General features: G+C 41.6%; 1 protein-coding gene across 1 annotated transcript; it reads right to left on the reverse strand.

The window, feature by feature from the left end:
* Nucleotides 1–7596: 7596 nt before the first annotated feature.
* On the reverse strand, nt 7597–8538 carry LOC307174699 (olfactory receptor 8G17-like; the record flags this gene model as incomplete). Its single annotated transcript, XM_079898784.1, has 1 exon — nt 7597–8538. The coding sequence occupies one exon, from the start codon at nt 8536–8538 to the stop codon at nt 7597–7599; it is 942 nt and encodes a 313-aa protein (XP_079754910.1).
* Nucleotides 8539–27724: the final 19186 nt, after the last annotated feature.

The raw sequence follows: 27724 nt of genomic DNA on the forward strand, positions 1-27724 counted from the left end.
CTTTTAGCCAGCGCGTCTTTTCAAAGTGACATCTGACCTGAATACTGCGCGCTGAGTCGCTAAAACGGACTTATCGTGTTGTGTTCACCAACAAGGGTGCGAGTGCTTGTCTGCTTCTGCTGTAAAACATGAACTCGCGATGCCTTGACAGCGGACAATACCGACTTTTGTGAAAAAAACTTGTTTAGGGTTTAGTCAGTCTTGTCAGGCGTCTTTTTCAGATGAGGAGATTAACGTTACACACCGGCAGGCGGTTGGTGAGTAAACGAAAATGTGCGCTTTGGCGGAAGGATGTTACGTGAGAATGTGGAGAGTGTCAAAATAAAGGTGTATATCGATATTTTAAGTGTGGAATCGATGCATCGTATCGTTAGACGTTATATCGATACATCGATCCATATCGATGTATCGTTACACCCCTAATATATATATATATATATATATATATATATATATATAAAACTATATCATGGCGAGTCAGCAGCATTATAGGAAGTGTGTTCATCCCTGCACTCGATATCTCACGGGTGGGGATACACACCAACTATGTGTGTTGTCTGTTTGGGAGTACAGCATGCCCAGTCAGCTCTCGAGGGCGCTGAATGTGAGCATTGCAAGCATTTACCTCTAAGAACGCTGCGCTCCCGCCGATCGCTCTTCGAGGAGGGCGGTTCGGTTCATGCTAGTCAATATGGGCATGGGGCGATGCCTAGGGCTGAAGAGTTAGACATCCTGTCGAGGCAGGGGCCAAGATTCTCTCAGCTGTGAAACAAGCAAAGCTAGGCCAGTCACTCACTGTAAAGCAGTTTCAGAGACTGTTAGGTCTGATAGCAGCACCGTCCAATGTTATACCTTGCGGTCTGTTGTACATGAGACCGTTGCAGTGGTGGCTCAGGACCAAGGGGTTCTCCCCGAGGGGAAACTCGCTCCGCATGATCAGGGTCATGCGACGATGTCTTCGTGCCCTATTTATGTGGAAAGAACCTTGGTTCCTGTCTCAAGGGCCCATGCTGGGAGCTCCCTGTCGTCACGTCACGCTAATGACGGATGCCTCCCTCACGGGCTGGGGGGCGATCATGAGTGGTCGCCCAGCCCAAGGTCTGTGGCAGGACCATCATCTCTCATGGCATATAAATTGTCTAGAAATGTTGGCGGTGTTCCAGGTTCTGAAACACGTCCTCCCAGACCTGAGGGGCCATCATGTGCTTGTCCGGTCAGACAACACATCGGTGGTCTCCTACATAAACCATCAGGGGGGTCTGAGCGCACGCCCCTTATACAAGCTGGCTCGCCAGATCCTCCTATGGGCCCAGGGCAAGCTTCTTTCACTGAGGGTGATTTATATCCCAGGGTATCTAAATCAGGGGGCAGACATCCTGTTGAGGCAGGGGCCAAGGCCCGAAAAATGGAGACTCCACCCCGAGGTGATGGAGCTCCTGTGGAAGAATTTCGGTCGTGCCGAGGTAGACCTATTTGCTTACAAGGAGACGTCACACTGTCCACTGTGGTTCTCCCTAAGCCATCCAGCCCCCCTGGGGTTGGACGCTATAGTACAGGCGTGGCCGAGGTCACGTCTGTACGCCTTTCCCCTGATCGCTCTGCTCCCAGGAGTTCTGGAAAGGGTTCGCCGGGACGGGGTCAGTCTACTGTCGGTAGCCCCGTTCTGGCCGGCCCGAGTGTGGTTCGCGGACCTAGTGTCTCTCCACGACGGCTCTCCTCTGGAGATTCCGATCAGGAGGGATCTACTCTTTCAGGCGAGCGGGTTTATCCTTCACCCCCGCCCAGAGCTGTGGAAACTGTGGGCTTGGCCTCTGAGGGGGCCCAGCTCATAAGTTCTGGTCTCTCAACTGAGGTTGTTGAGACCATCCTCCACTCCAGAGCTCCGTCCATGAGGAAGTTATATGCCTTGAAGTGGAGATTGTTTACTTCTTGGTGCGGAGAGCACCAGTTGGACCCAGTTAACTGCCCGGTGGGTGCAGAGTTCCTGCAGGAACGCTTCTCCGCAGGGCTATCCCCCTCCAAATTGAAGTTGTACGTAGTGGCACTAGCGGCTTACCCCGTCCCTTTGAGTGGAGTCTCTTTGGGGAGACACCCGCTTATAACACGCTTCCTTCGTGGCACTTTGAGGCTGAGGCCAGCAGTTCGCATGAGGGTGCCGACATAGGATCTAGCCGTCGTATTAGAAGGCCTCTCCCTAGCTCCATTCGAGCCCATTGAAGAGGTTTCCGAGAAATGTATTACTCTCAAGACTATCTTCCTTCTTGCTGTTTCGTCTCTAAAAAGAATTTAGAGTTCATGCTAGTCAATATGGGCATGGGGCGATGCCTAGGGCTGAAGAGTTAGACATCCTGTCGAGGCAGGGGCCAAGATTCTCTCAGCTGTGAAACAAGCAAAGCTAGGCCAGTCACTCACTGTAAAGCAGTTTCAGAGACTGTTAGGTCTGATAGCAGCACCATCCAATGTTATACCTTGCGGTCTGTTGTACATGAGACCGTTGCAGTGGTGGCTCAGGACCAAGGGGTTCTCCCCGAGGGGAAACTCGCTCCGCATGATCAGGGTCATGCGACGATGTCTTCGTGCCCTATTTATGTGGAAAGAACCTTGGTTCCTGTCTCAAGGGCCCATGCTGGGAGCTCCCTGTCGTCACGTCACGCTAATGACGGATGCCTCCCTCACGGGCTGGGGGGCGATCATGAGTGGTCGCCCAGCCCAAGGTCTGTGGCAGGACCATCATCTCTCATGGCATATAAATTGTCTAGAAATGTTGGCGGTGTTCCAGGTTCTGAAACACGTCCTCCCAGACCTGAGGGGCCATCATGTGCTTGTCCGGTCAGACAACACATCGGTGGTCTCCTACATAAACCATCAGGGGGGTCTGAGCGCACGCCCCTTATACAAGCTGGCTCGCCAGATCCTCCTATGGGCCCAGGGCAAGCTTCTTTCACTGAGGGTGATTTATATCCCAGGGTATCTAAATCAGGGGGCAGACATCCTGTTGAGGCAGGGGCCAAGGCCCGAAAAATGGAGACTCCACCCCGAGGTGATGGAGCTCCTGTGGAAGAATTTCGGTCGTGCCGAGGTAGACCTATTTGCTTACAAGGAGACGTCACACTGTCCACTGTGGTTCTCCCTAAGCCATCCAGCCCCCCTGGGGTTGGACGCTATAGTACAGGCGTGGCCGAGGTCACGTCTGTACGCCTTTCCCCTGATCGCTCTGCTCCCAGGAGTTCTGGAAAGGGTTCGCCGGGACGGGGTCAGTCTACTGTCGGTAGCCCCGTTCTGGCCGGCCCGAGTGTGGTTCGCGGACCTAGTGTCTCTCCACGACGGCTCTCCTCTGGAGATTCCGATCAGGAGGGATCTACTCTTTCAGGCGAGCGGGTTTATCCTTCACCCCCGCCCAGAGCTGTGGAAACTGTGGGCTTGGCCTCTGAGGGGGCCCAGCTCATAAGTTCTGGTCTCTCAACTGAGGTTGTTGAGACCATCCTCCACTCCAGAGCTCCGTCCATGAGGAAGTTATATGCCTTGAAGTGGAGATTGTTTACTTCTTGGTGCGGAGAGCACCAGTTGGACCCAGTTAACTGCCCGGTGGGTGCAGAGTTCCTGCAGGAACGCTTCTCCGCAGGGCTATCCCCCTCCAAATTGAAGGTGTACGTAGTGGCACTAGCGGCTTACCCCGTCCCTTTGAGTGGAGTCTCTTTGGGGAGACACCCGCTTATAACACGCTTCCTTCGTGGCACTTTGAGGCTGAGGCCAGCAGTTCGCATGAGGGTGCCGACATAGGATCTAGCCGTCGTATTAGAAGGCCTCTCCCTAGCTCCATTCGAGCCCATTGAAGAGGTTTCCGAGAAATGTATTACTCTCAAGACTATCTTCCTTCTTGCTATTTCGTCTCTAAAAAGAATTGGAGACTGGAGACATTCAAGCGCTCTCGGTTTCTCCCTCATGCTTGGAATTCTCGCCCGGCATGGTAAAGGCCTTCTCCATCCTAGACTGGGCTATGTTCCTAAGGTCCCACCTAATATTGTTAGACCTATTGTACTGCAACTTAACCTGCTCTGCCCAGTTAGGGCATTGGATGCTTACGTCCACAGAGCTGCCCTGTGAAGGAAGTCCGAACAGTTGTTTGTTTGCTTTGGGGTCACCCAGGAAAGGGTGTCCTGCATCTAAGCAGAGGATGAGCAAGTGGGTGGTTGTGGCTATCTCACTTGCTTATGAGTCGGCTGGTCAGCCTTCACCTTTGGCTGTACGAGCTCACTCGACTAGGAGTATGGCTGCTTCCAAAGCTTTATTGTCAGGAGTTTCACTTTATGACGTTTGTGATGCGGCAGGCTGGTCCTCACCGCACACATTCGTCAGATTCTTTGATCTTGACCTCAGCTCCACTCCAGGGGCGCAGGTGCTTTCGTCTGAATGTGCGCTCTGATTTCACACAGATGGGCATTTGCTCTTATGGCGACGTGGGTATTAGCGTTCCCGCAGCCTTTCGACGCAGCTCGAGTTCCCTTGAAAGGGAACGTCTCGGTTACGTATGTAACCCTAGTTCCCTGAAGATGGAACGAGATGTTGCGTCACCCTGCCATACTCCCGGCATGCCCGTGATTGACTTGCTTCGGCCTATCAGAAGCTAGCGCGGTCTGTTTTCAGGTGTGTTTTTTAGTTTCCTGGTCTATGACGTCACCCATCTATGACGTCTCGTCACACCATTGGACTGATTATACACATGCTTCATGACGCAATCACGCAGGGGCGTTCCCACAGCATCTCGACGCAGCTCGATTTGACATCTTCAGGGAACCAGGGTTACATACGTAACCTGAGACGTTTTCCTCGTTTGCATGCAAACCAGTAACGACACAAAAGTAAACCGCGGCGCGATTACATAACTTTATTAATAAATCAGGCCATGCCCCTGTGTGATGACAAAACAATCATTTGTGTATTCGGCTCACATTTGTCATGTCGGTTGTGATGTTAAATAAAGCTCGCAACATGTCAGCAGGAAACTTACTGCTCGTTTATCCTCTATGCAGTTAAAGATGCAGCGTTTTGACTGAACCACTTTTACATCTGCTGCACGAGATGAGAGGAGATCTTTATAATTTTCTGGGTCATGAAAGAGTCTGCATTTGTGATATAGCCTATTTCCTTCTTCCTTTCTTGCAAAACGCTCGCTCTGTCTGGATGTGTTTAGTTCTGCACTAAGGATGCGTTTCTGTCACATTTCTATCTATCTATCTTTTTACAGTTTCAGAATCTATTCATAAGAGACAGTGAAAATAGATGGAAAAACGTATTTTAAAGAAAATAGCTGTCATAGATAAATTATTATTCATTTAAATTGATTTTTATTTTATTTTTTAAATGTTAGATTGTAATTAGTTATATAAACTGTGCTAGATCATTATTTTTAGTTTAAGTTCATAAGAAAAAAAATCATGGTATCACTTTCTAAGACCATGCTTATAATGAATTATTGCTCCATTTATACTTATTTATAAGTATTACTATTTTATAAACACATTTATAAAGACTCAATTAAGACCTGCTTCATAAGAACAGTTATAGTTACATTTATATTATTTTTATAATTACTTATAAGTCATGCTTTTGCTTTTTTAATGTGCAATTAATCCATTCTACACTGATTTATAAGTATTAATCAGTCAGTCGTATGGTTCCATTAATGTATTTATAAAGATGCAACCTGCATTGCTATAATGTAATTATATTATAGTTACAATGACTTTTTAGTAAATAAAAACTTATTTGTGAGTGATAATACAGTTACTACCCTCTATAAATGCATCATTGATGGCTTTAAGTAAAGTGAAAACATTGGATGCAATTTTCCTAAAGCAAATGTTAAGAAATCATGAAGATTTGCTCATTAAATATAAGTTGTTGGAAGTGGCCAGCATTAGCAAGCAAGACACAGAAAGACCAAAAGATGCACTGCCCAGGGTTAGACAGACAGACAGACAGACAGACAGACTTAGAGAGAGATGCACATCAACTTAACTTTACTGTTCTTTGCTGACATCAAACTTGGAGAGAACACAAGTCTACCTGATAGCTGCTCCCGCAATCCACTCTCATTGTGTTTTTTCTCTCTCTTTTCGTGACCAGAAGGATAGTTCCAGCCCATGATCCTGCTCTAGAGACCGCTCCAGCCAATGAGCCTGCTCCAGAGTACTCTCCAGCCCCAGAGTCAAGCTCCCTTGTTAAGGCCACAGTGGCCATGCCAAGCTCCCTCGTCATGGCCACATTGATCAAGCCAAGCTCTCTCATGCCCTCCTTGGCTCCCTGTTCTGCAGGCGCCTCCCTGGCTCCTGTATTGCTGATGTTGCCCTAGAGGCTTCCTAGCCTGTCGGCACCGCCCTGCTCACCTGCCTGTGATCTACCACAACTCCAAGGTGCCCACCCTCCCTGGTGGGACTCTTTTTGTTCCGAGGTCGTGCCTTCTGGGAGGGGGAAGTAATGCCAGGCTTATGTTCTGTTTTGTCTTAGTTTTCATTGTGGTCAGTATCTGTTTGCCTGTTTTAGTTTGACCTAGTTTCCCAGCATGTGTGCACTTCACTACAGCCACCATATCCGTGACACATGCGAGATGGTCATGACCAAGTGTTTGCAGAGTCTAAGAGTTCAGTTCACAGTAAATGCAGTCAACTTTATGCATGTACTGTGAGTTTAATATGCATTTGGGAAAACAACATATGGCAGATACGCATTTTCACTTTAGCATAGTTTTCAATATTTTTGTGAACAGATTATCATACTCCCTATTATTTCATGCTTTCACACATTTCACATGGATTTGTAATAAGAATCATTTGTAATCCCATATATATAATCCCACTAAGAGCAGTTGGGCCTGAGGAAACTGTCACATTTTGAGTTCTGTTCATGTCTGAGTTTCTCAATTAATCTTTAATCTGTTAATTATTTCAGTTTAGTTCTCCTTCATTCTCTCCCTGTTTGTTTCTATGGATACTGATTGAGTTAGCTCTTTTCAGCTATGTCTCATTAATTAGTCTTATTAGTTCCTGTTTGCTCTTGTTTTTAAACCCTGTGTTTCTTTCAATTCTGTCGTTGTTTTGACTACGTTGGTTATGTCCATATTCCAGAAAATCTCAAGTTTTTTTCTAACATTTTGAGTTTGTTGAATAAGTTTAATAAAGAGAAACTGCTGCATCTGCATCCTGACAACTTCCTTTGTACTGAAACCAGCGACCGTGACACTGAGAATATTCCTTTAGCATTTATGTGAGGTGCGATAATGATACATACTCGATTAAGAAACTTCATTTTAACTATTTATTCAGTAGATTTTCTAAATAAAAACAATGTACAATAAATTATGTTCAGTACAATTTAGGTTATAAACATAGATCCTTTACTGTAATAAATATATTGTAACACCTTGCCATGTGAGGACACTGATTTAAAGTACTAAATACTAAGAAGTAAAGTACTTTGTTATAAAGAAGTTTCTAAAGACCAACTGACACCACTGCTTTGTATGTATTCCTAAAGGGAAGCTACTGACTTGACATTAAGTGCTGATACCAATGTATAACCATTTAATCACATAATGAATCAAGACGTTCCTTTTACTCTGCACCAAAATTTTACAAACTTCTGTCTTATTTCTTTGGTTTGTAAACCATATACTAATGGATTTAATCCTGGTGGTACAATGTGAAACATTATACTAGCTAGTTTTCTGCTCTCAGCGTAGAGAGGGAAACGATGAAGAAAAATAAAAGTGGAGCCAGAAACAAACATGATTAAATAAACAGCTAAATGTGTGCTGCAGGTTTTTATGGCTTTGCTGTTGAGTGCTTTGTTTTTGCTGGTTATGCATACAGTAGCAATCTTACCATATGTTATAAATACAGACAAAATTGAGAAAGAAAATAAAACCACAGTATAAAGGATTCCATACACATTATTAACAACAACACCATCCTCACAGGACAGTTTAAACAGTGAGGCATTGTCACAGAAAGGGTTTTCAATTTTAGATCTGCAGTGAGACAGACGCACAGTGAGTCCTATTAAAATTGATACCATAAGTACTGACAGCCCCCAGGCTGATGCTGATAGTTTAATAACCATTTTATTGGTCATTATAGCTGTGTATCGCAATGGATTACATATAGCCACATATCTGTCAAAGGCCATGATTATAAGAACATAGTGGCATGCTGCTACAAAAATATGCACAAAATAGGCTTGAACTACACACTCCACATATGTGATATAGCGCTCTGAACTTTCTTTTAAAATGTCCTGCAATAAGCGTGGCAAAATGACAGTGGTCCCTAATATGTCGTTCAGTGGCAAGTTACAGAACAGGAAATGCATAGGATGATGAAGATTCTTCTCTGTTGAGATCAGAATTACAAGTGCAATATTGGAAACCATTATAAAGATATAAACCAAAAGAAGCAGGATGAAAACAACATAAGTAGACTGAGGTGTAACTTGAAGTCCCTCTACTAGAAGAATGCTGTTTCTGAATGTCAGGTTGTCCATTGCTTGTTATACACAAAACCTACAAACAGAGTAACAGTCAGACATTTCATGGAAATATTGTTTTATGAGCTTTAGGCAGCAAAATGCATATTACCCAGACACTTTGCATTCTACAACTATTTTTGTGCTCATGTAAACTTGTACAGGTATATGACATTTTAAGTACAGTGCTTGTTGTCTGAACAAGTTTCAGAGTGCACACTATTTTACATATAGGCCTACTAATAAGCACAAGCAATCAGAATTTTAGCAAAACATGGAAGCATTGTAATGTATTTCATACATGGAATTTAGAAACATGTTGTAATGTTTTTGAAATACTTGGTAGTTAACCAGTACTAGTTGAATATCTAATAAAGTGACACATACTTACTGCAGTTGGATTCTGTTAATATTAAGCTGATTTATTGCTGTAAAGATCTAATTTATATGTTGCTTGATAAAGTCACAGTCAACTCAGTTTTCAGTGTTACCCAAATATAAACTTGCACTTCTCTGAAGAAATGTTTATCGGCCGTTACCTTAATATGTGGCTCAAATGTGTTTCCATGATACTATCACCCAAGAGGGGGAAACGTATTTGTATCACTTGTTGCCATGATCACAGCCATAATGATAATAAATAATGACATGATAAAGTTGTATGCATAGATTCCTAACCTTATATATTTTTAATTTGTAATTAGTCCTCAATGGCTCATACTAATCAATAGCTTCACAAGAAATGTACTGTATAACAAGTATTTGCAATACAAATAAAAAAAATTGCAATGCCAATAAAAAAAATAAAAAAAATAAAATAAAAAAGAATAATAAATTAAATCAAAAAGGAAATATATTATTCTCTATTTTTGTCTTGTTTTATTTATTGTAGTAAATATCTTGGTTAACCAAAATACATTGATTTATTGACACTTTTTACTGAATTTTTTATGCCAATTTGTTAACCTACATTCAGGGCCCTATCTTGCACCCAGCGTAATTGACTTTGTACACCGACACATGTATCATTCCTATTTTGCACCCGCGCACAGCGGACTTTTCCCTCCACAGACGCACATCGGTAAATTAAGAAATGAACTTGCGCTCCCAGGGGCGGTTCAGCGCAAAGAGGAGGCGTGTTCTGGTGCAAACGTTTGGTGTTTGGTGTTTTTAGCCCCCAACGGCGCCTTCCAGGCAGCGAGGGGATGGGTAGGTTTAAGGTTGAGGTTAGGGTTAGCTGCCTGGAAGGAGCCATTGGGGGCTAAAAACACCATCGAGCCAAACGTTCCCTGGTGCTATTTTGCAGGTTTAGAAAACAATTCCGACCACTGACCAGGAAAAACCTAGTCTAAAGTCAGTGGCGCGTTGCGCATCTTATTCACATGCTATTTTAAGGGCGCATGCTCGGCCATAATCAATGCAGCGTGTGCACAACGCGCATACACTTTTACACATACACACACGAAACACAGGGACCACTGAGACAACCAGGACCAGGACACGAACACTGGGAACTCCAAACGATCTGACAAACACAAGGCGGATGGCGAGCGCCTGAGCCTTAGTGCATTCTTCCACCTGGAAGAGAGTCTCACGGGCTCTGCTCCACGTGTGGAGGCACCTCTGGACGAAGGCGTGAGCAGAGGGGACCGCGACTTCGGATTACAGACTCGGAAAAATAGGTGGCTGGTAACCTAAGCTACACTCAAACGGGGAGAGGCCCGTGGATGACACTGGTAACGAGTTATGTGCGTACTCAACCCATGAGAGTTGCTGGCTCTGGGAGGAAGGATTCTTGGATACCAAACATCACAACACTCTCTCTAAGTCTTGGTTGGCCATCTTGGTTTGGCTATTGCTCTGCGGGTGAATTCCTGAAGACAAAATTGATGACAAAATCGAGTGCTATATGGGACAAGGGTCTCGAAGGGACAGACAGCGGTTGGAGTAACCCATCTGGGGGTCGATTGGAAGTCTTACCACAAGCATAAACCAAACAGGCCAAAACAAAACTCTGAATGTCACAAGCCATTATCGGCCACCAGAATCGTTGCTTAACCAAAAAGCTGGTACGGTTTACTCCTGGATGACACGCCATGTTGGAACAATGACCTCATTGAATAACGTCGGACCGTAATTCCTCTGGCACAAACAAACTACTCGGTGGGCAACCGGGCGGGGGCGTTACCCCTTCTACCCCATGGACTGTGAACATGCACTTCTCCCCCTTGACAAAAAGCCCATTCTCTAGCAGCCTCTTGAGCACTCTCCTGACGTACTGAACATGTTCCTGGAGAGACGAAGAAACTATCAATATGTCATCCAGGCAGACATATATGAACTGGTCAATCATGTCTCTCAGCACGTCATTAACGAGTGCTTGAAAAACCACCGGAGAGTTTGACAGGCCAAAAGGCATAACCAGATATTCAAAGTACCCCCTGGGGGTATTAAATGCAGTTTTCCACTCATCCCCCTCCCTTATGAGAACCAAATGATAAGCATTACGCAGGTCCAGTTTTGTGAAGACAGATGCTCCCTGCAACCGCTCGAAGGCCAAAGACATCAACGGCAAAGGATATTTATTCTTCACCGTGATATTGTTCAATGCTCGGTAGTCAATACACGGTCGCAGGGAACCATCCTGCTTCTCCACGAAAAAGTACCCAGCCCCAGCAGGAGAAGAGGAAGGACGAATGAGTCCGGCTGCTAAAGAATCAGAAATGTATTTCTCCATGGCCTCCCTTTCTGGAGCAGAAAGCGAGTATAACATGCCCTTAGGTCGGAGACGTAGATGGTAGTAGATCTATAGCACAGTCATAGGGACGATGCAGAGGAAGAGAAGCAGCCCGGGACTTACTGAACACTTCCTTCAGGTCGAGGTAGTCCTCAGGCATGTTTGACAAATTCACCGACTCATCCTGCAACACAGAACAAGACACAGACGAACAGGCAGACACAAGACAAGAGGCATAGCACTGATTGCTTCAGGCCGAGATGGAGCTGTGGCCCCAGTCAACCCTGGGATTGTGCTGCACTAACCATAGATGACCTAGGACGATGGGAACCAGCGGAGAGTCCATGAGCATAAAAGACAGCTCCTCCGTGTGGTTTCCTGATGTGATGAGGGTTATGAGACCGGTGGTGAATGATATGTCAGGAAGTTCTTGTCCGTTAAGTGCACTGACAGAAATATTGTGAGTGAGGGGAATGATAGGGATCTGAAGGTTGTGCGCTAATGTTTGGTCCATGAAGTTACCTTCAGCTCCCGAATCCAACAAGGCCTGGCAGTGGTGAAACTGGGTTGCCCATTGCAGTCTTACTGCAGTCGAAGTCGGAGTCGGAATCGTACTTAGTCGAAGATGAGGATTTCTCCACGGAAAGTCCGCCCGACAGTAGCCTCAGCTCTACTGCCAGGCTTAATCTTTTACCGGGCAGTTCATCAGAAAGTCCCCGGCTCCACCACAGTAAAGGCAAAATTCCTTCATTCTTCGCCGTTCTCTCTCCTCCCGGGAAAGCTGAGCTCTACCCACCTGCATGGGTTCGTGATCCATGGCATTGACCGTATTACAGACGCTGGACCTGGAATACTCGGGGTTCTCGAAAACCAAAGTTTGGCTTGCTCGCTGCTCCCGTCGCTGTGGTCGTGCGTCCACATGCAGAGCAAATTCAATCAGTCTGTTGAGATCTGTGGGGAGTTCCAGCGTGAAGATCTCCTTCTGACTACGGTCAGCCAACCCATGCAGGAACACGTCCCACTGCACCTCCTCGTTCCATTTGCACCCAGCTGCCAATGTCCAAAATTCGATGGAATAGTCAGAGATGCAGAACAGCACGAATGTTGGTTCTCCCACACCACCATTTCCCACAGAGCCGCGTGCCCTGACAGCAACGTCATAACCAATGCCACCTTAGGCTGTTCCGTGGAAAACGTCAGGGGCTGAAGAGAAAAGAACAACAAGCGTTTGGTTAGAAATGCTCTACAGAAGTTAGGCTCACCAGAGTATGCTTCAGGAGTGGGTAGGCGCGGCTCATGCTGATAATTGTTGTTCGGTGGAGTGGCAGGAATGGACGGCGGGGGTGGCGCAGTGGGATTCTTTAGTTCATATTTGTAAAGGGGGATGTTACAGGATGTAATGAATCATGCGATCGGCTGTTCTGTTGTCAATACAGTTGCTGAGCTGCCACTCGCATGTCTTCCTCTTATTTTATGATTATACTGCTGCATAAACAATCACCTCCCTCATCCCACCTCCCTGTTTCGTAAGACTTTGGAATATTGCAGAACTTTTGTTAGAATGCTAAATTAAATTTAATACATATTAGTTAAAAGTAAACTTGTGAAACAAATCAGTAATGTGTCCCGTCTGCAGAATACACTATTGGCACAAGAAAAAACAAAATTGTCATCTTTCAAAAAGATGCAGTGACAACATATTAATGCTATCAGAGCTGTTTAGAGCACATCTCTAGAGTTATAGCGGGTATTTCTTTGCCTTGTAATTGGCCATCTTTTATTTTGTGTTTGTCTGATTGTATGGTTAAATGTATATTCACATTTAATAGGTTATCTGCCTTTATTACAGATCATAACTATTACATAAGAAAGGTCTGGTCTTTCTGGACTTCCTTTGGTTTCATTTGTGATAAAATCTTAATATGGCTTTGACATTTGGGAAAGAAAAACCCACTGCACCATACTGACAAACGCGTGCCCACTGTGCTGCAAGTAGAGGTCAGCACAGGCTTTAAACTGAAGTCCAAACCCAGCCCGTACCCGAGATCGTTTGACCCGTCCCAAAATCGAAATCCGTCACTGTTGAGATGTAGGCTACCTGTATTCTTGCTACCATAAGCCAAGACAGCTTTAAGACCTACACTGGACGTAACCACTGAGCTATTTATTGGTTGAAACTACAATACCATATCGTACAAAGTTTAAAACATTTAACACATCAAGTAGAAATTAAAATGTGTATGATTCAGAGCGCTTCCTTTCATACAGGTTGCACTTATTCATTTATATCATTGTACAATTTTTTGAACATTTAAATACATAGTAGAAAATGTATTATGTAGTGTTTTAGTTGATATCAGCGTACAACACATTCTTTGAGTTTCATGTCACTTATTTTAACACATCAGGTTTGAAACATTTAAATATGCATATCAAATTGTAGAAAATGTTTATGATGCAGTATTTTATTGATAGTAGGCTACTTTTGACAAAGCTCTGATTTCTGCGACACATATGCAGAATGGCTATTAGATTTGCACTGTGCTCAGTTTACTCTCATTTACATCACACACATTATTGTGTAGTAATTTTAGAGGTTTATGTATAATTTTGTGCTATCCCCTGGCTCACCTGTTATCCAGCAAACACGAGGAGTGACTGACGGATATTTTTCCAACAACCCCATTTCCAGAAAAGTTGGCACATTTTGTAAAATGCAATAAAATCAGGAATCTATGATTTGTTAATTATCTTAAACCTTTATTTAGCTGAAAAGATTTACAAAGAAAATATTTCGGTAACACTTTATATTACGACCCGCAAACAACTGCGTAAGTAAACCGAAATTACGGTGTACGTTTCTGTAATTATAGTGTACTTCCGTGTAGGTATAAGGGAACAATATGTTAAGTTTTGGGTAATAAAGGGGTAACAAGCAGATATACAACCTGCAAAGAACTTCGTAAGTAAACCGAAATTACGGTGTACGTTTCTGTAATTATAGTGTACCTCCGTGTAGGTATAAGGGAACAATATGTTAAGTTTTGGGTAATAAAGGGGTACAACCAGATATACAAGCAAATTATTTATAATGTATAATATTTATAATATTTATAAAAGTTTTTATCACATTTCTGGCAAAATATGTTCTTGTGCAATGTAGTTACAGGGTAATTTTGACATCTGTGGGTTGTAAATTAAACTTTTTGGCAATGCTATTTATTGGCTTTTCTTACTAAACTACTTAACGTTAAGCCAAAAAAATTAGTTTTTGCTATGATTTTAATTTAAAACGTACCATGTAGTACTTATACTTACCTTATCACATTGTATTGCAATGACACTTAAATGTCAGGGCAAATATACTGTGTAGTTAAAAGTTTTTTTGTTTTGTTTTTTTAATAAGAGTACCTTTCTCTGTAATTACTGTGCAAATAGTGTTGTTTCGTATTGTTACATAGTAAGTAGTGTTTGTTACCCGTTTCAACTGTGAATTTACAGGGTAAGTGTAACTCCTGCGGGCTGTAATTTAAAGTGGCGCTTGTTACCCCCTTGTTCTGTGTAGTTACAGGGTAAGTGTAACTCCTGCGGGCTGTAAATTAAAGTGGAGCTTGTTACCCCCTTGTTCTGTGTAGTTACAGGGTAAGTGTAACTCCTGCGGGCTGTAAATTAAAGTGGCGCTTGTTACCCCCTTGTTCTGTGTAGTTACAGGGTAAGTGTAACTCCTGCGGGCTGTAAATTAAAGTGGCGCTTGTTACCCCCTTGTTCTGTGTAGTTACAGGGTAAGTGTAACTCCTGCGGGCTGTAAATTAAAGTGGTGCTTGTTACCCCCTTGTTCTGTGTAGTTACAGGGTAAGTGTAACTCCTGCGGGCTGTAAATTAAAGTGGCGCTTGTTACCCCCTTGTTCTGTGTAGTTACAGGGTAAGTGCAGTAAATATACAATAAAGGATCCAATTTAATTTCTGACTTTTATTTTACAAAAAAATGTCAAAACACTTTTTCATCTTAATAAAACATTATCTTTTCTACAGTATATTCAAACAACAAAGTAACACATTATACCCCCCCCCCCCCCCCTTTTTATTTGCGTCCCTTGCTTTTCTTCTTCTTTCTTTTCTTGCTTTTCTTTTTCTTAACTTCCACTGGGGACTCTGAAGTTGAGGAGTTGATGGAGTCCCATTGGTCTTGCTGCACTGCAAAAATATGAATATACAGTATACATGCTCTTAGCAAGCTACACCTTCAATTTTAAGTTGTCGAACAATCCTCCACTCTAAACATTTTGTGCCACCTGATATTACTGTAGTAACTGTAATTTTGAAGAAAACACATTTTGGTGAAGTTTGAGGCAGATCATGGGGGGGTTGTGATATTTTATAGTGATAATGACTGTAGTGCAGCAGAAAATGTTTTTTAAAAAGGCATATTTGTTCTGACAGCAACAAAAAAAAAAAAAAAAAAAGCATGAAACACAAACCTGAGGGCTGTGGCAATAGTTCAATAGTTTGGATTGAGCTGATCAACAAACGGACAGGGAACTACGTCATCACGTTGAAAGGTCACGCCTGCGCCGGCCGAAGTACCGCCCCACTGTTTACAATGCGACCGTACGTAGGAGGATAATTAAAATAGTATTGTTTGCGATTATATAGAAATAGTATTCAGTGAATATGAATATGAATAGTATATGAATAACATTCTGATGAATATGAATAGTAGTTCAAATAGTATTGCCGGCGCAGGCGTGACCTTTCAACGTGATGACGTAGTTCCCTGTTCGTTTCTTGATCAGCTCAATCCGAACTATTGAAGGTAAAAAGTCTATAAATTATATATATATATATTTTAAATGACCTATCGTTTCGCTAGATAACAACCTCTTCTTCAGCTGTGATCGCGTACAGCCCGTTTAAACACTTAAAAGACTTCTGAAACTGCATTGATTTGGACTTAACGATGGTGACCAATGAAGCCCGTTGTAAATTTTCATTTTGGGGTGAACTAATCCTTTAACAAGTGCATTTATAATGTACAGTACCAGTGATGTTTAGTTCTTCAATTTGATGTTTTAAAAAATAGGAAAGTGGTCACAAGTATAAGCCCTGGAGTAGGGCAGGAGTAAAATTTAAACGTCTAACCTTTCTTTCTTTCTTTCTTTCTTTCTTTCAAAGATAAGATTATCACTCTTAAAGCAGAGATCACCTTGCTCAAAGCTGCTGTCCCATCTGCAATGACACAAAGATATGCTGTTCCTATAGTGCCACAGCCCTCATGTTTGTGTTTCATGCTTTTTTGTTTTTTTGTTGCTGTCAGAACAACTATGCATTTTTTAAAAACATTTTCTGCTGCACTACAGTCATTATCACTATAAAATATCACAACCCCCCCATGATCTGCCTCAAACTTCACCAAAATGTGTTTTCTTCTAAATTAAACTTAACTTAAAATTGAAGGTGTAGCTTGCTAAGAGCATGCATATATATTCATATTTTTGCAGTGCAGCAAGACCAATGGGACTCCATCAACTCCTCAACTTCAGAGTCCCCAGTGGAAGTTAAGAAAAAGAAGAGCAAGAAAAGAAAGAAGAAGAAAAGCAAGAGAAGCAAATAAAGGGGGGGGGGGGGGGGGTATAATGTGTTACTTTGTTGTTTGAGTATACTGTAGAAAAGACAATGTTTTATTAAGATGAAAAAGTGTTTTGAAATGTTTTTGTAAAATAAAAGTCAGAAATTAAATTGGATCCTTTATTGTATATTTACTGCACTTACCCTGTAACTACACAGAACAAGGGGGTAACAAGCGCCACTTTAATTTACAGCCCGCAGGAGTTACACTTACCCTGTAACTAACTACACAGAACAAGGGGGTAACAAGCGCCACTTTAATTTACAGCCCGCAGGAGTTACACTTACCCTGTAACTACACAGAACAAGGGGGTAACAAGCGGCACTTTAATTTACAGCCCGCAGGAGTTACACTTACCCTGTAACTACACAGAACAAGGGGGTAACAAGCTCCACTTTAATTTACAGCCCGCAGGAGTTACACTTACCCTGTAACTACACAGAACAAGGGGGTAACAAGCGCCACTTTAATTTACAGCCCGCAGGAGTTACACTTACCCTGTAAATTCACAGTTGAAACGGGTAACAAACACTACTTACTATGTAACAATACGAAACAACACTATTTGCACAGTAATTACAGAGAAAGGTACTCTTATAAAAAATTTTTTTTAAAAACTTTTAATTACACAGTATATTTGCCCTGACATTTAAGTGTCATTGCAATACAATGTGATAAGGTAAGTACTAAGTACTACATGGTACGTTCTAAATTAAAGTCATAGCAGAAAAAAATGTTTTTGGCTTAACGTTAAGTAGTTTAGTAAGAAAAGCCAATAAATAGCATTGCCAATGTTTTTCGAAATCAGCTGTTTATAAAATTGTTTCAGATAAAATTTTTATCATACTGTGCTTACATACAGCCATATATATATATATATATATATATATATATATATATATATATATATATATATATATATATATATATATATATATATATATATTTAATTTACAACCCACAGATGTCAAAATTACCCTGTAACTACATTGCACAAGAACATATTTTTCCAGAAATGTGCTATAAACTTTTATATACAACAGACGTATACAAATTTTGCCTGGAATATATTAACAGAATAGGTACCTGTTAGTTTTAAAATAATTACATTATAAATAATTTGCTTGTATATCTGGTTGTACCCCTTTATTACCCAAAACTTAACATATTGTTCCCTTATACCTACACGGAGGTACACTATAATTACAGAAACGTACACCGTAATTTCGGTTTACTTACGAAGTTCTTTGCAGGTTGTATATCTGCTTGTTACCCCTTTATTACCCAAAACTTAACATATTGTTCCCTTATACCTACACGGAAGTACACTATAATTACAGAAACGTACACCTTAGTTTCGGTTTACTTACGCAGTTGTTTGCGGGTCGTAATATAAAGTGTTACCAATATTTCCAATGTTTTCACTAACCAACTTAATTGTATTTTGTAAATATAAACAAATTTTGATTTTGATGGCTGCAACACACACCAAAAAAGTTAGGACAGAGGTATGTTTACCAAGTTGTCACATCACCTTTTCTTTTAATGACATTTTTTAACTCTTTCCCCTCAAGCGTTTAAAAAAAAAAAAGTTGCCAGTCACCGCCAGCGTTTTTGACCATTTTCACAAGTTTCATGGCCCAAAGAATATTTTGTTGTATGAATATCTGAACATGCGATATATCAAACAAAAGAACAGAGCCTCTGCTTTTAAACAACAACAACAACAACAAAACCCTGTTTAATTCTAGCCTTAGCTTCATGCATTTTTTTTCTCAACACTTGAATATGGGTAAGTTTCATAAAAAATGCAACATTTTGAGCAAAAAGATGAGAAAATCTTATTTTTTTGTCAAAAACTACATCCAGATCGGATTCAGAATGATGATCAAAACATAGATGGGGTAGATCGAGTCCATCAAAACCTCTAATGCTTGTACAGTCCTTGTCCTGGGTCGACATTTCATTCAATAACATTATGCAGTAGGGCTGCACGATTAATCGCAATTTACATGAAATCGCACTTAAACGGATTTGGCTTATCGCGATTATGAAATTGCAAAGTCTGTGATTAATTTTTAATGCGCAGCTTGTCATTGATGTACAGCTCTGTAAACGCTGCTCCATCTGAAAGCACTATGCGTTTGAGTCACTTATAACGTGCATTTGAAAAAGTAACACACATCAAACATCTTTCCAAACATAAGAAGAATTTATGAATCTCTTGTCCAACAAAACAAAACATTTAATAACATGCTTTTACTCCAAACTCACTTCATAACAACAGTTTAGCATCCTTCTGTGAGATGATGTGGCTTCTTACACAGAATACGGGTAATTCATTATCAGATCATTTGGTGTTCTCCTGCCATCCAGTTCCTGTTCGAGTTCTCTGGAATTATTCTCTGGAATTTCCTTGTGTTCCTGTGGGGATTCTGTTCCCGTGTCTGTGGACTCATCAGCTAATTTCTTCACTAGGATCGTTTGCCCATTGCGTCCCTGCGTTGCCAAGAGCGGCAATCATCTGCACCAGCCTTCTGACCCTCGATATCTACTACATTCTGAACTTGCCTAATAAATTGTTAATATTTCACATCTGCAACAGAATCTACATTATTTTCCCGTGACAGAACGATCTGACCAGCATAGATTCAGCGGATGCACCAGAACTTCGGGATTATCTGTCAAGTAACAGCACACGCATGGATTGTCAAGAGGAACAGATGGTAGCGACGGGTCGCGTGGTGCAAGCCTTGGTAGATCAGGTGTCCGAGCTCACTACCCAACTACCCAACCTGAGGACCGAAGCAGCTAGGCCGCCCACTGCGTCACACACTGCCAGTTCCCCTGTTTCTACAGACATCAGTCATCAGACTCTTGTGCCTGAACCCCTAGAGTGTTCCGTTCCTAGCATCTGTAATACGGTCAGCCCCACATCAGGTCCAGAATCCATGCAGGTGGGTAGAGGTCTGCTTTCCCAGGAGGAGAGGGATCGCCGGAGAGTAAGAGGACTTTGTTTGTACTGTGGTGCTGCCGGTCACTTCTTAGCGACCTGTCCAGTAAAAGACCAAACCCGGCAGAAGAGTTGAGGTTACTGTTGGGTGGATTATCCATGGAGAAAAATTGTCTACAACCCTCCTCCCAGTCAGACTGCAATGCACAACCAAGTTCTACCACTGCCAGGCCCTACTGGATTCTGGAGAAGAAGGTAATTCTAATGGATTTTAATTTGGCACAACACCTCCAGATTCCCATAGTTCGCCTTACACATACAATCTCTGTCAACACTCTTAATGGACAAGATATTCCTGACATTACACAGACCACTGGTCCATTAACTCTCATCACATCTGGAAATCACTTTGAAGAATTACCTGCTCACAGAGTCCCGACTCACTCCAATCATTCTTGGCCACCCCTGGTTGGTGCATCACGGTCCTCGCATCGACTGGGGCCACAACACCATTTCGGCATGGAGCGACCAGTGTCATGCTTCTTGTCTTGTGTCTGCTTGTTCGTCTGTGTATTGTTACAGGATGAGCTGGTGAACCTGTCTAACGTGCCTGAGGAGTATCTCAACCTGAAGGAAGTGTTCAGTAAGTCCCAGGCTGCTTTGCTTTCTCCGCATCGTACCTTAACTGTGCAATATATCTATTGCCAGGTATATCTCCGGCTAAGGGTAAGTTATACTCACTTTCTGCTCCAGAAAGGGAGGCCATGGAGAAATACATTTCTGATTCTCTAGCAGCTGAGCTCATTTGCCCTTCCTCTTCTCCAGCTGGGACGGGGTTCTTTTTTGTGGGGAAGAAAGATGGTTCTCTGCGACCATGTATTGATTACCGAGGGCTGAACAACATCACGGTAAAGAATACCTGTCCTTTGCCAGTGATGCCTTCGAGCAGTTGCAGGGAGCATCCATCTTCACGAAATTGGACTTGCGTAACGCATATCATTTGGTTCGCTTAAGGGAGGGAGATGAGTATAAAACCACTTTTAACCCCTTGCCCGGCAGGGATCACTGGTGATCCGAAATCATAGTTGTTCAAATTGCATTACTCTTTTAAAACATCACACTCTTACTTGATCTGGACAAAATCAGCATCATAAGGAAGGTTTAAGACTCCAGCTTCGATATTTGACCACTGTTTATGATTAAACTGGTTTGCAGTGACATTAATTTCTTAATTTATGACAGGAGTGCAAAATAATTAATCTGTAACGTTCGTTATTTTGAATAGAATTAATCACTCACACAACATCCATTCTCGTCTTCTCCGGTTTATTTGTGCTCAAATACATATAATAAACAGAATCCGCCAGGGCAATTATTACAATGGTGCGCATATTTGGAGAAATATTGATTAATTATCATATGTTAGTAAAATATTTCGCCAATGCAGAATACAATTTCTATTCATTTCCACTGAATTATACCATCTGAAGAGCTCACACAGCGCACGGACCTTGTTGTGTGTCTCCCCTTCCTGGTTTGCGTCAGAGCTGACCTCGGAGAAAAATGATTCGGCTGTCCAGCTGTCAATAATCTCACGTGGTTCAACGTGACCTCTTCTGCATGACGCGTCCTGTGTATACTTCCTGATTCTGCACATTCATGATAAACAAAGCGAACGTGACATTTCTTCACCGAAACAAGTTCTAATAAATGCACGATTTAAGTATGTGTGTTTTGTGTGTTATTTTCGTGCGATTTGGGGTATTTTTATATGAATAAAAAATAAAGGTAAGGATAAGCAAAGCCCATAGCTTCATATAAAATGCTAAAAATAACATATTTCAAAATCGTTTTCTGACTTGAAACCATTCTAAACCGCGACCGGAATATGATACAAACACTCGATGGTGTTTTAATGTGAGCTTTAAAAGTGTAATATTAATAAATTAAATTGTGTCATGTAGCTTGAGGCTAACTGTTGTGCTAATGCACCTGCTGCAGGAGCTGTCTATTCCATACAATCATTTTTTAAAAATAATTCGCAATTAAAAGTTCCAAGAATATTTTTTAGTTGTTTTTCTAACAAGGCTTAGGCAAGGCAAGTTTATTTATATAGCACATTTCATACACAATGGCAATTCAAAGTGCTTTACATAGAAGAAATTAAAATAATAAAAGAAATAAGAATAATTAAAACAGTTTAGAAAAATAAAATAAAATACAGTACAAACAGTCGGACGAACAGCGGCACAGTGCTCATTCAGTAAATGCACAGCTAAAAAGTGTTTTGAGTCTGGATTTGAATGTGACTACTGTAGGAGCACATCTGATCTCTTCTGGAAGCTGGTTCCAGCTGCGGCTGGCATAATAGCTAAAAGCGGACTCGCCATGCTTAGAGTGAACCCTTGGTATTTCTAGCTGATGTGATCCTAATGATCTGAGTGATCTGTTGGGCTTATATTCAGTGAGCATATCTGCAATGTATTGAGGTCCTAGGCCATTGAATGATTTATATACCAGTAATAATACTTTAAAATCAATCCTAAATGTAACTGGGAGCCAGTGTAAAGACCTGAGGACTGGTGTGATGTGTTCATGTTTTCTGGTTCTGCTCAGAATCCTGGCGGCAGCGTTCTGTATGAGCTGCAACTGTCTTATGGTCTTTTTGGGAAGGCCAGTGAGGAGTCCATTACAATAATCCACCCTGCTGGTGATGAAAGCATGAACAAGTTTCTCTAAGTCTTGTCTGGAAACAAAGCATCTAATTCTTGCAATATTTTTCAGATGATAGTATGCTGATTTAGTTATTGCTTTGACATGACTACTGAAACTAAGGTCTGACTCTAGGGACACACCGAGATTCCTTACTTGATTTTTAGTTGTTTGACCCCTAGAGTGAAGGTATGCATTCACCTTGAGAACTTCATCTTTGTTTCCAAACGCAATGACTTCAGTTTTGTCTTTGTTTAACTGAAGAAAGTTTTGACACATCCAACTGTTGACTTCGTCAATGCATTGGCACAGGGAGTCAATGGGGCTGTAATCATTAGGCGATATGGCTAAGTAGAGCTGTGTGTCGTCTGCATAGCTGTGGTAAGCAATTTGGTTCTTTCTCATTATTTGGCTCATTGGGAGCATATACAGGTTGAACAGGAGTGGTGCAAGAATTGAGCCTTGAGGGACTCCGCATGTCATGGATGTCCACTCAGACTTATGGTCTCCTATACTCACATAATAACCTCTCCCATCTAAGTATGACCTGAACCATTTTAGGACTATCCCAGAAAGCCCCACCCAGTTTTCCAGCCTGTCAAGAAGTATGTTATGATCAACAGTGTCAAATGCAGCACTGAGGTCGAGTAGTACCAGCACTGATATTTTGCCTGAATCAGTATTTAAGCGAATATCGTTTATTATCTTTATGAGCGCTGTCTCTGTGCTGTGGTGCGGTCGGAAACCAGATTGAAAATTGTCAAAGTATCCATTCAAGCTCAAGAATTTGTTCAGCTGATTGAAGACAACTTTTTCAATGATCTTGCCTATGAAAGGAAGATTTGAGATTGGTCTATAGTTGCTTAACATGGTCTTATCCAGATTGCTCTTTTTCAGGAGGGGCTTGACAACTGCAGTTTTCAGGGAGTATGGAAAACTCCCAGAGCGAAGTGAGACATTTACCACTTCTAGGAGATCTGCTTCTAAACTGTTTAACACACTTTTGAAAAATGATGTGGGAAGTGTGTCAAGAGCGCATGTTGATGTTTTAAGGTGCTGTACAGTTTCTTCCAAAATTTTGCCATTAATTTCTTTGAAATCAGACATAGTAACTACTTTCTCTGGTGCTTTGATCTGTCTGACCTCAGTGCAACTCAAGGATGTGCTGATCACCTTTCTGATATTACTGATTTTCTCAGAGAAGAAAGAAGCAAACTCACTACACTTGTTCTCTGAGAGCATTTCACTGGGAATCTGGCTTGGAGGGTTTGTCAGTCTCTCTACAGTAGCAAAAAGAGTGCGTGTGTTGTTTAAATTACTGTTTATAATATTTGAGAAGAAAGTCTGTCTAGCTTTGCCTAGTTCCATATTGAAAGCATGAAGGCTGTCTTTGTAGATGTTATAATGGACTACAAGTTTAGTCTTCCGCCACATGCGCTCTGCTTTTCTGCATTGTCTTTTCATATTTTGGACTGCTGTTGAGTTTCTCCAAGGTGCTTTTTGTCTGCCACTCTTCTTCCTGACTTTAACAGGAGCAATATCATCAATTATACCTTTAACTTTTGAGTTAAAAGAATCAAGGAGAAAATCAACAGAGTCAGCAGATATACTTGGTGTTAAGGATATAGCCTTCATAAATAGTACACTGGTGTTCTCATTTAAGCATCTCTTCTTGACAGACACAGATTTAGCTTCAATGGCAGGAGAGATCAATATATCAAAGAATAATACAGAAATGATCAGACAGTGCTACATCCTTAATAACAATTAATGAAATGTTTAGACCCTTACTGATAAGTAAGGTTGTGTGTGGGTCCATGTACATGCTGAGTCAGATCAAAAGTTTTTAAAACAGTTTTGATTTCTTTTGCCATATTGTTTTCTGCATTATCTATGTGAATGTTAAAATCTCCAGCAATGGCAAAACAGTCAAACTCTGAGGTAATTGCTGATAACAGTTCTGTAAAGTCCTCAGCAAAGGCTGGAGAGTATTTTGGAGGCCTGTAAATAATGATAAGTAAAATGCGTGGAGCACCTTTCAACACAATACCCAGATATTCGAAAGAAGGGTAATTCCCAAATGATATTTGCTTACATTGATAGATATCTTTAAAAAGAGCAGCTAGACCCCCACCTCTCTTAACAGCTCTGCAGACACTCATAAAAGTAAAGTTCGGAGGGGCTGTTTCATTGAGGACTGTTGCACTGCAGCTGTCTTCTAGCCAGGTTTCATTTAGAAGCATAAAATCCAGGTTGTTTGTGGTTATTAAATCGTTGACTAGAAGTGATTTATTTTTTAGTGAACGAATGTTTAAAAGTGCTAACTTAACAGTCTTACTTTTTGTCCCCACATCAATCTCACTTTGACGTGTAATAGGCACCAGATTAGTTGGGTTTGCTGCACGGCTCTTGAAGGCCTTAGACTTTCTATCTTGTAATAGAGCAGCAATAGAGAAAGATACAGGCACACTGGGTTCCCGCTTGTTCTGTAAACATTTGAGAAAGTTACTATTATCAGAGCGGGGACCCAAAACACATCACTGAGAGCTGGTATCAGTTGTTTTTGGTTCACCTCGAGCAGAAGGAGGATGGTGTGGGCCCTGGCGTTGTGGCAGAGGCCGAATAGCTCTCACAGGAGGGGGAGGGCGAGCTGGGCCCGCAGGCTTTGGTGCGGGTGGTAATGGTGCCTGTCGTTTTTTGGTTGGTATCTGGGGGCTTGCAGCAAAAGAGTGGGATAGTCTGGTTCCAGCATACACCAGTTCTTCCATTTTCTGTGAGAAACACAGTAGTGGCGATGCTGGAGAGAGGGAGAAAGTGTCTGGTGAAAGGGGCTGTTGCTCTGGTGTTATAGGAGGCTGTGCACGGCAAAATGCATTATTTTAGAGATAACATACTCAGATTTGAAATGAAGCATGACCACAGTTGTGGCTACACTTTAGTTGTGGTTATAAGTTGCTATCCTAAATTCACATAATATTTTTATACATTTAATAAATATATTCTTAATATTTGTTGTTTTTGTTTTTATGTTTGAGCTTATATATCTCAATATTAATAACAGTCTTGAATTAATTTGAATTAATAATTTTGAGTCTTGAACTGTAAACTCTCAAGGGTTGGCTTTCTAAATATATGTTGGTTATGTGTCTATTCAGAATGACTTATGAGCAGCAACCTTTTTATTTTGGGTATGTCATGTATGCAGCCCTTGCCAAAATTGGGGGTGAGGGGTAAGGGGTTTTAATACCCCCAGGGGGCACTTTGAATATCTTGTCATGCCTTTCGGCCTGTCAAACTCCCCTGCGGTTTTCCATGACATGCTGAGAGACATGGTCGATCAGCAGAGGTGGGTAGTAACGAAGTACATTTACTTCGTTACATTTACTTGAGTATTTTTTTGGAAAAATTGTACTTTTAAGAGTAGATTTGAATGTGGGTACTTATTACTTGTAGCGTTTATACGCCCGTATAAATATCATTAATTATTATTCATAACGAATTATGATCAATAATTAATCACTTAATTATTTTCAGAATTTACTGTAGCAGAATCAATAGTATGATTATTTTATCAGTTCATCCAATGAACAGAAAGCATAAACAATTATTAACTCTAGGAAATATAATATCTTCCTGGCCAAGAAAGGATAATCCCCAGCTAACAGTAAATTACGAAGTAAATCAAGGGTAAAAGCATAGGCAACTTAAATAGAAATTCAAGACAATAAATTCGTAAGCAGATAACACAAGTAATCTCTTTTCAAATACAAACAATACTTTATTGATTATATACTAACACATAAAGCTAATATCTAACACAAACACACGCACACACATTCATACGAGTTGCAGAAGGAAAAAGAGTAAGGAAAAATTAAGTTTTAAGAGTGAGTTTAAGAGTGAGATGATGAAATCCCCAAGTTTCTATATGCACTTATAAGACATGACCTGGAACGAACCATCAATCATTAATTTAACCCTTCTATCGTTTCTTAGACAGGTTATTAAATTTATATCAATACACCAGTTCAGCTTTTAGTCTGGAGGTACTTGCTTGTCTTTGCGTTCCTTTTTGGGAATTCCCTTCATTGCGTAAAAGGGGGTTTTCCCGGTCGGTTCGTTGGCTGGTCTCCTCGTGCCTGATGTCTGGGGCGTTCCAGTCACGTGGTGTGCTGGAGCTGCTAGAGGATGGATGAAAGTCTTTGAAGTTGAAAGCGTGCGTTGCAGCCGTGAATCGTGGACCGAAACTTTGCAGCAAAACTTAACTTAAAACCGAGGCTTTCAACGGAAAAGAAATGATGACTCAGAAAAGAAAAGAAATTGAGAAGAGAGTAGGCTAGTAAGATGGCTTGAATAAAGCTGTTGAACCCGTTCTTCTGATCTTAATTTGGGTTCCTTCTGCTCCGTCTGTTACATGTTTGCTAGTCTTGAGAGAGAGCCTTCTTGAGAGCGAGAACAGAGAGAGAGAGCAGCACACAGATCGAGAGAGCACCGAGAGAGAGCTTTGTTTCGGGTCTAAGATTTTAAACTCAAAGTTTGTCCCCCCTCCTGAAGAGATCGGACCAATTAGACACCGGCTTTGTTTGTCTCATCGTAAATCATGCGTTATCTGGGATCTCCTTACTAGCAGAGAGAACAGAGGCTACAGTTTAGCCATCATTAGTATTATAAGAATATGAAACATTTTACACAGATTTAACTCCAGCCATCTTGCTAGTTGTGTTCGTAAGATAGCATTGATATGAAACAGTACACACTTTCATTCACACATCTAATAATTATAACAATTACATGAATTATATGGGATTAAAGCATATTAGACACACATATCGTAGAAACACATAGAATGATGTATGATGTTTATAAGTCCATTGAAAATTGTTCTTGAATGAGTTTTATGGATTTTGATATGTAAAGTCTTTTTGGTGTGTAAAGTTTAGACATTCCAATCTGAGGTCACGGATAGTTCCTGCTGAAAAGAGGTTTTGTTCATCTCTCATGGGACCAAGATGGGGTCTGTTAGTCGCAGGGGTCAGCAGTACCATCTCTGAACCGCTCCGTCTTGCAAAACTATCAAACGTTGACCAGTTCTTCCTTCAGTTAACCAATAAAAGTCTTTGGTTAGAGACTCTCTGGAGCCTGGGTGATTTATGGCTCTGGTTTGTGATTTGAGTCT

This window comes from Squalius cephalus (genome assembly GCF_949319135.1).
Source record: "Squalius cephalus genome assembly, chromosome: 17".
NCBI lineage: Eukaryota > Metazoa > Chordata > Actinopteri > Cypriniformes > Leuciscidae > Squalius > Squalius cephalus.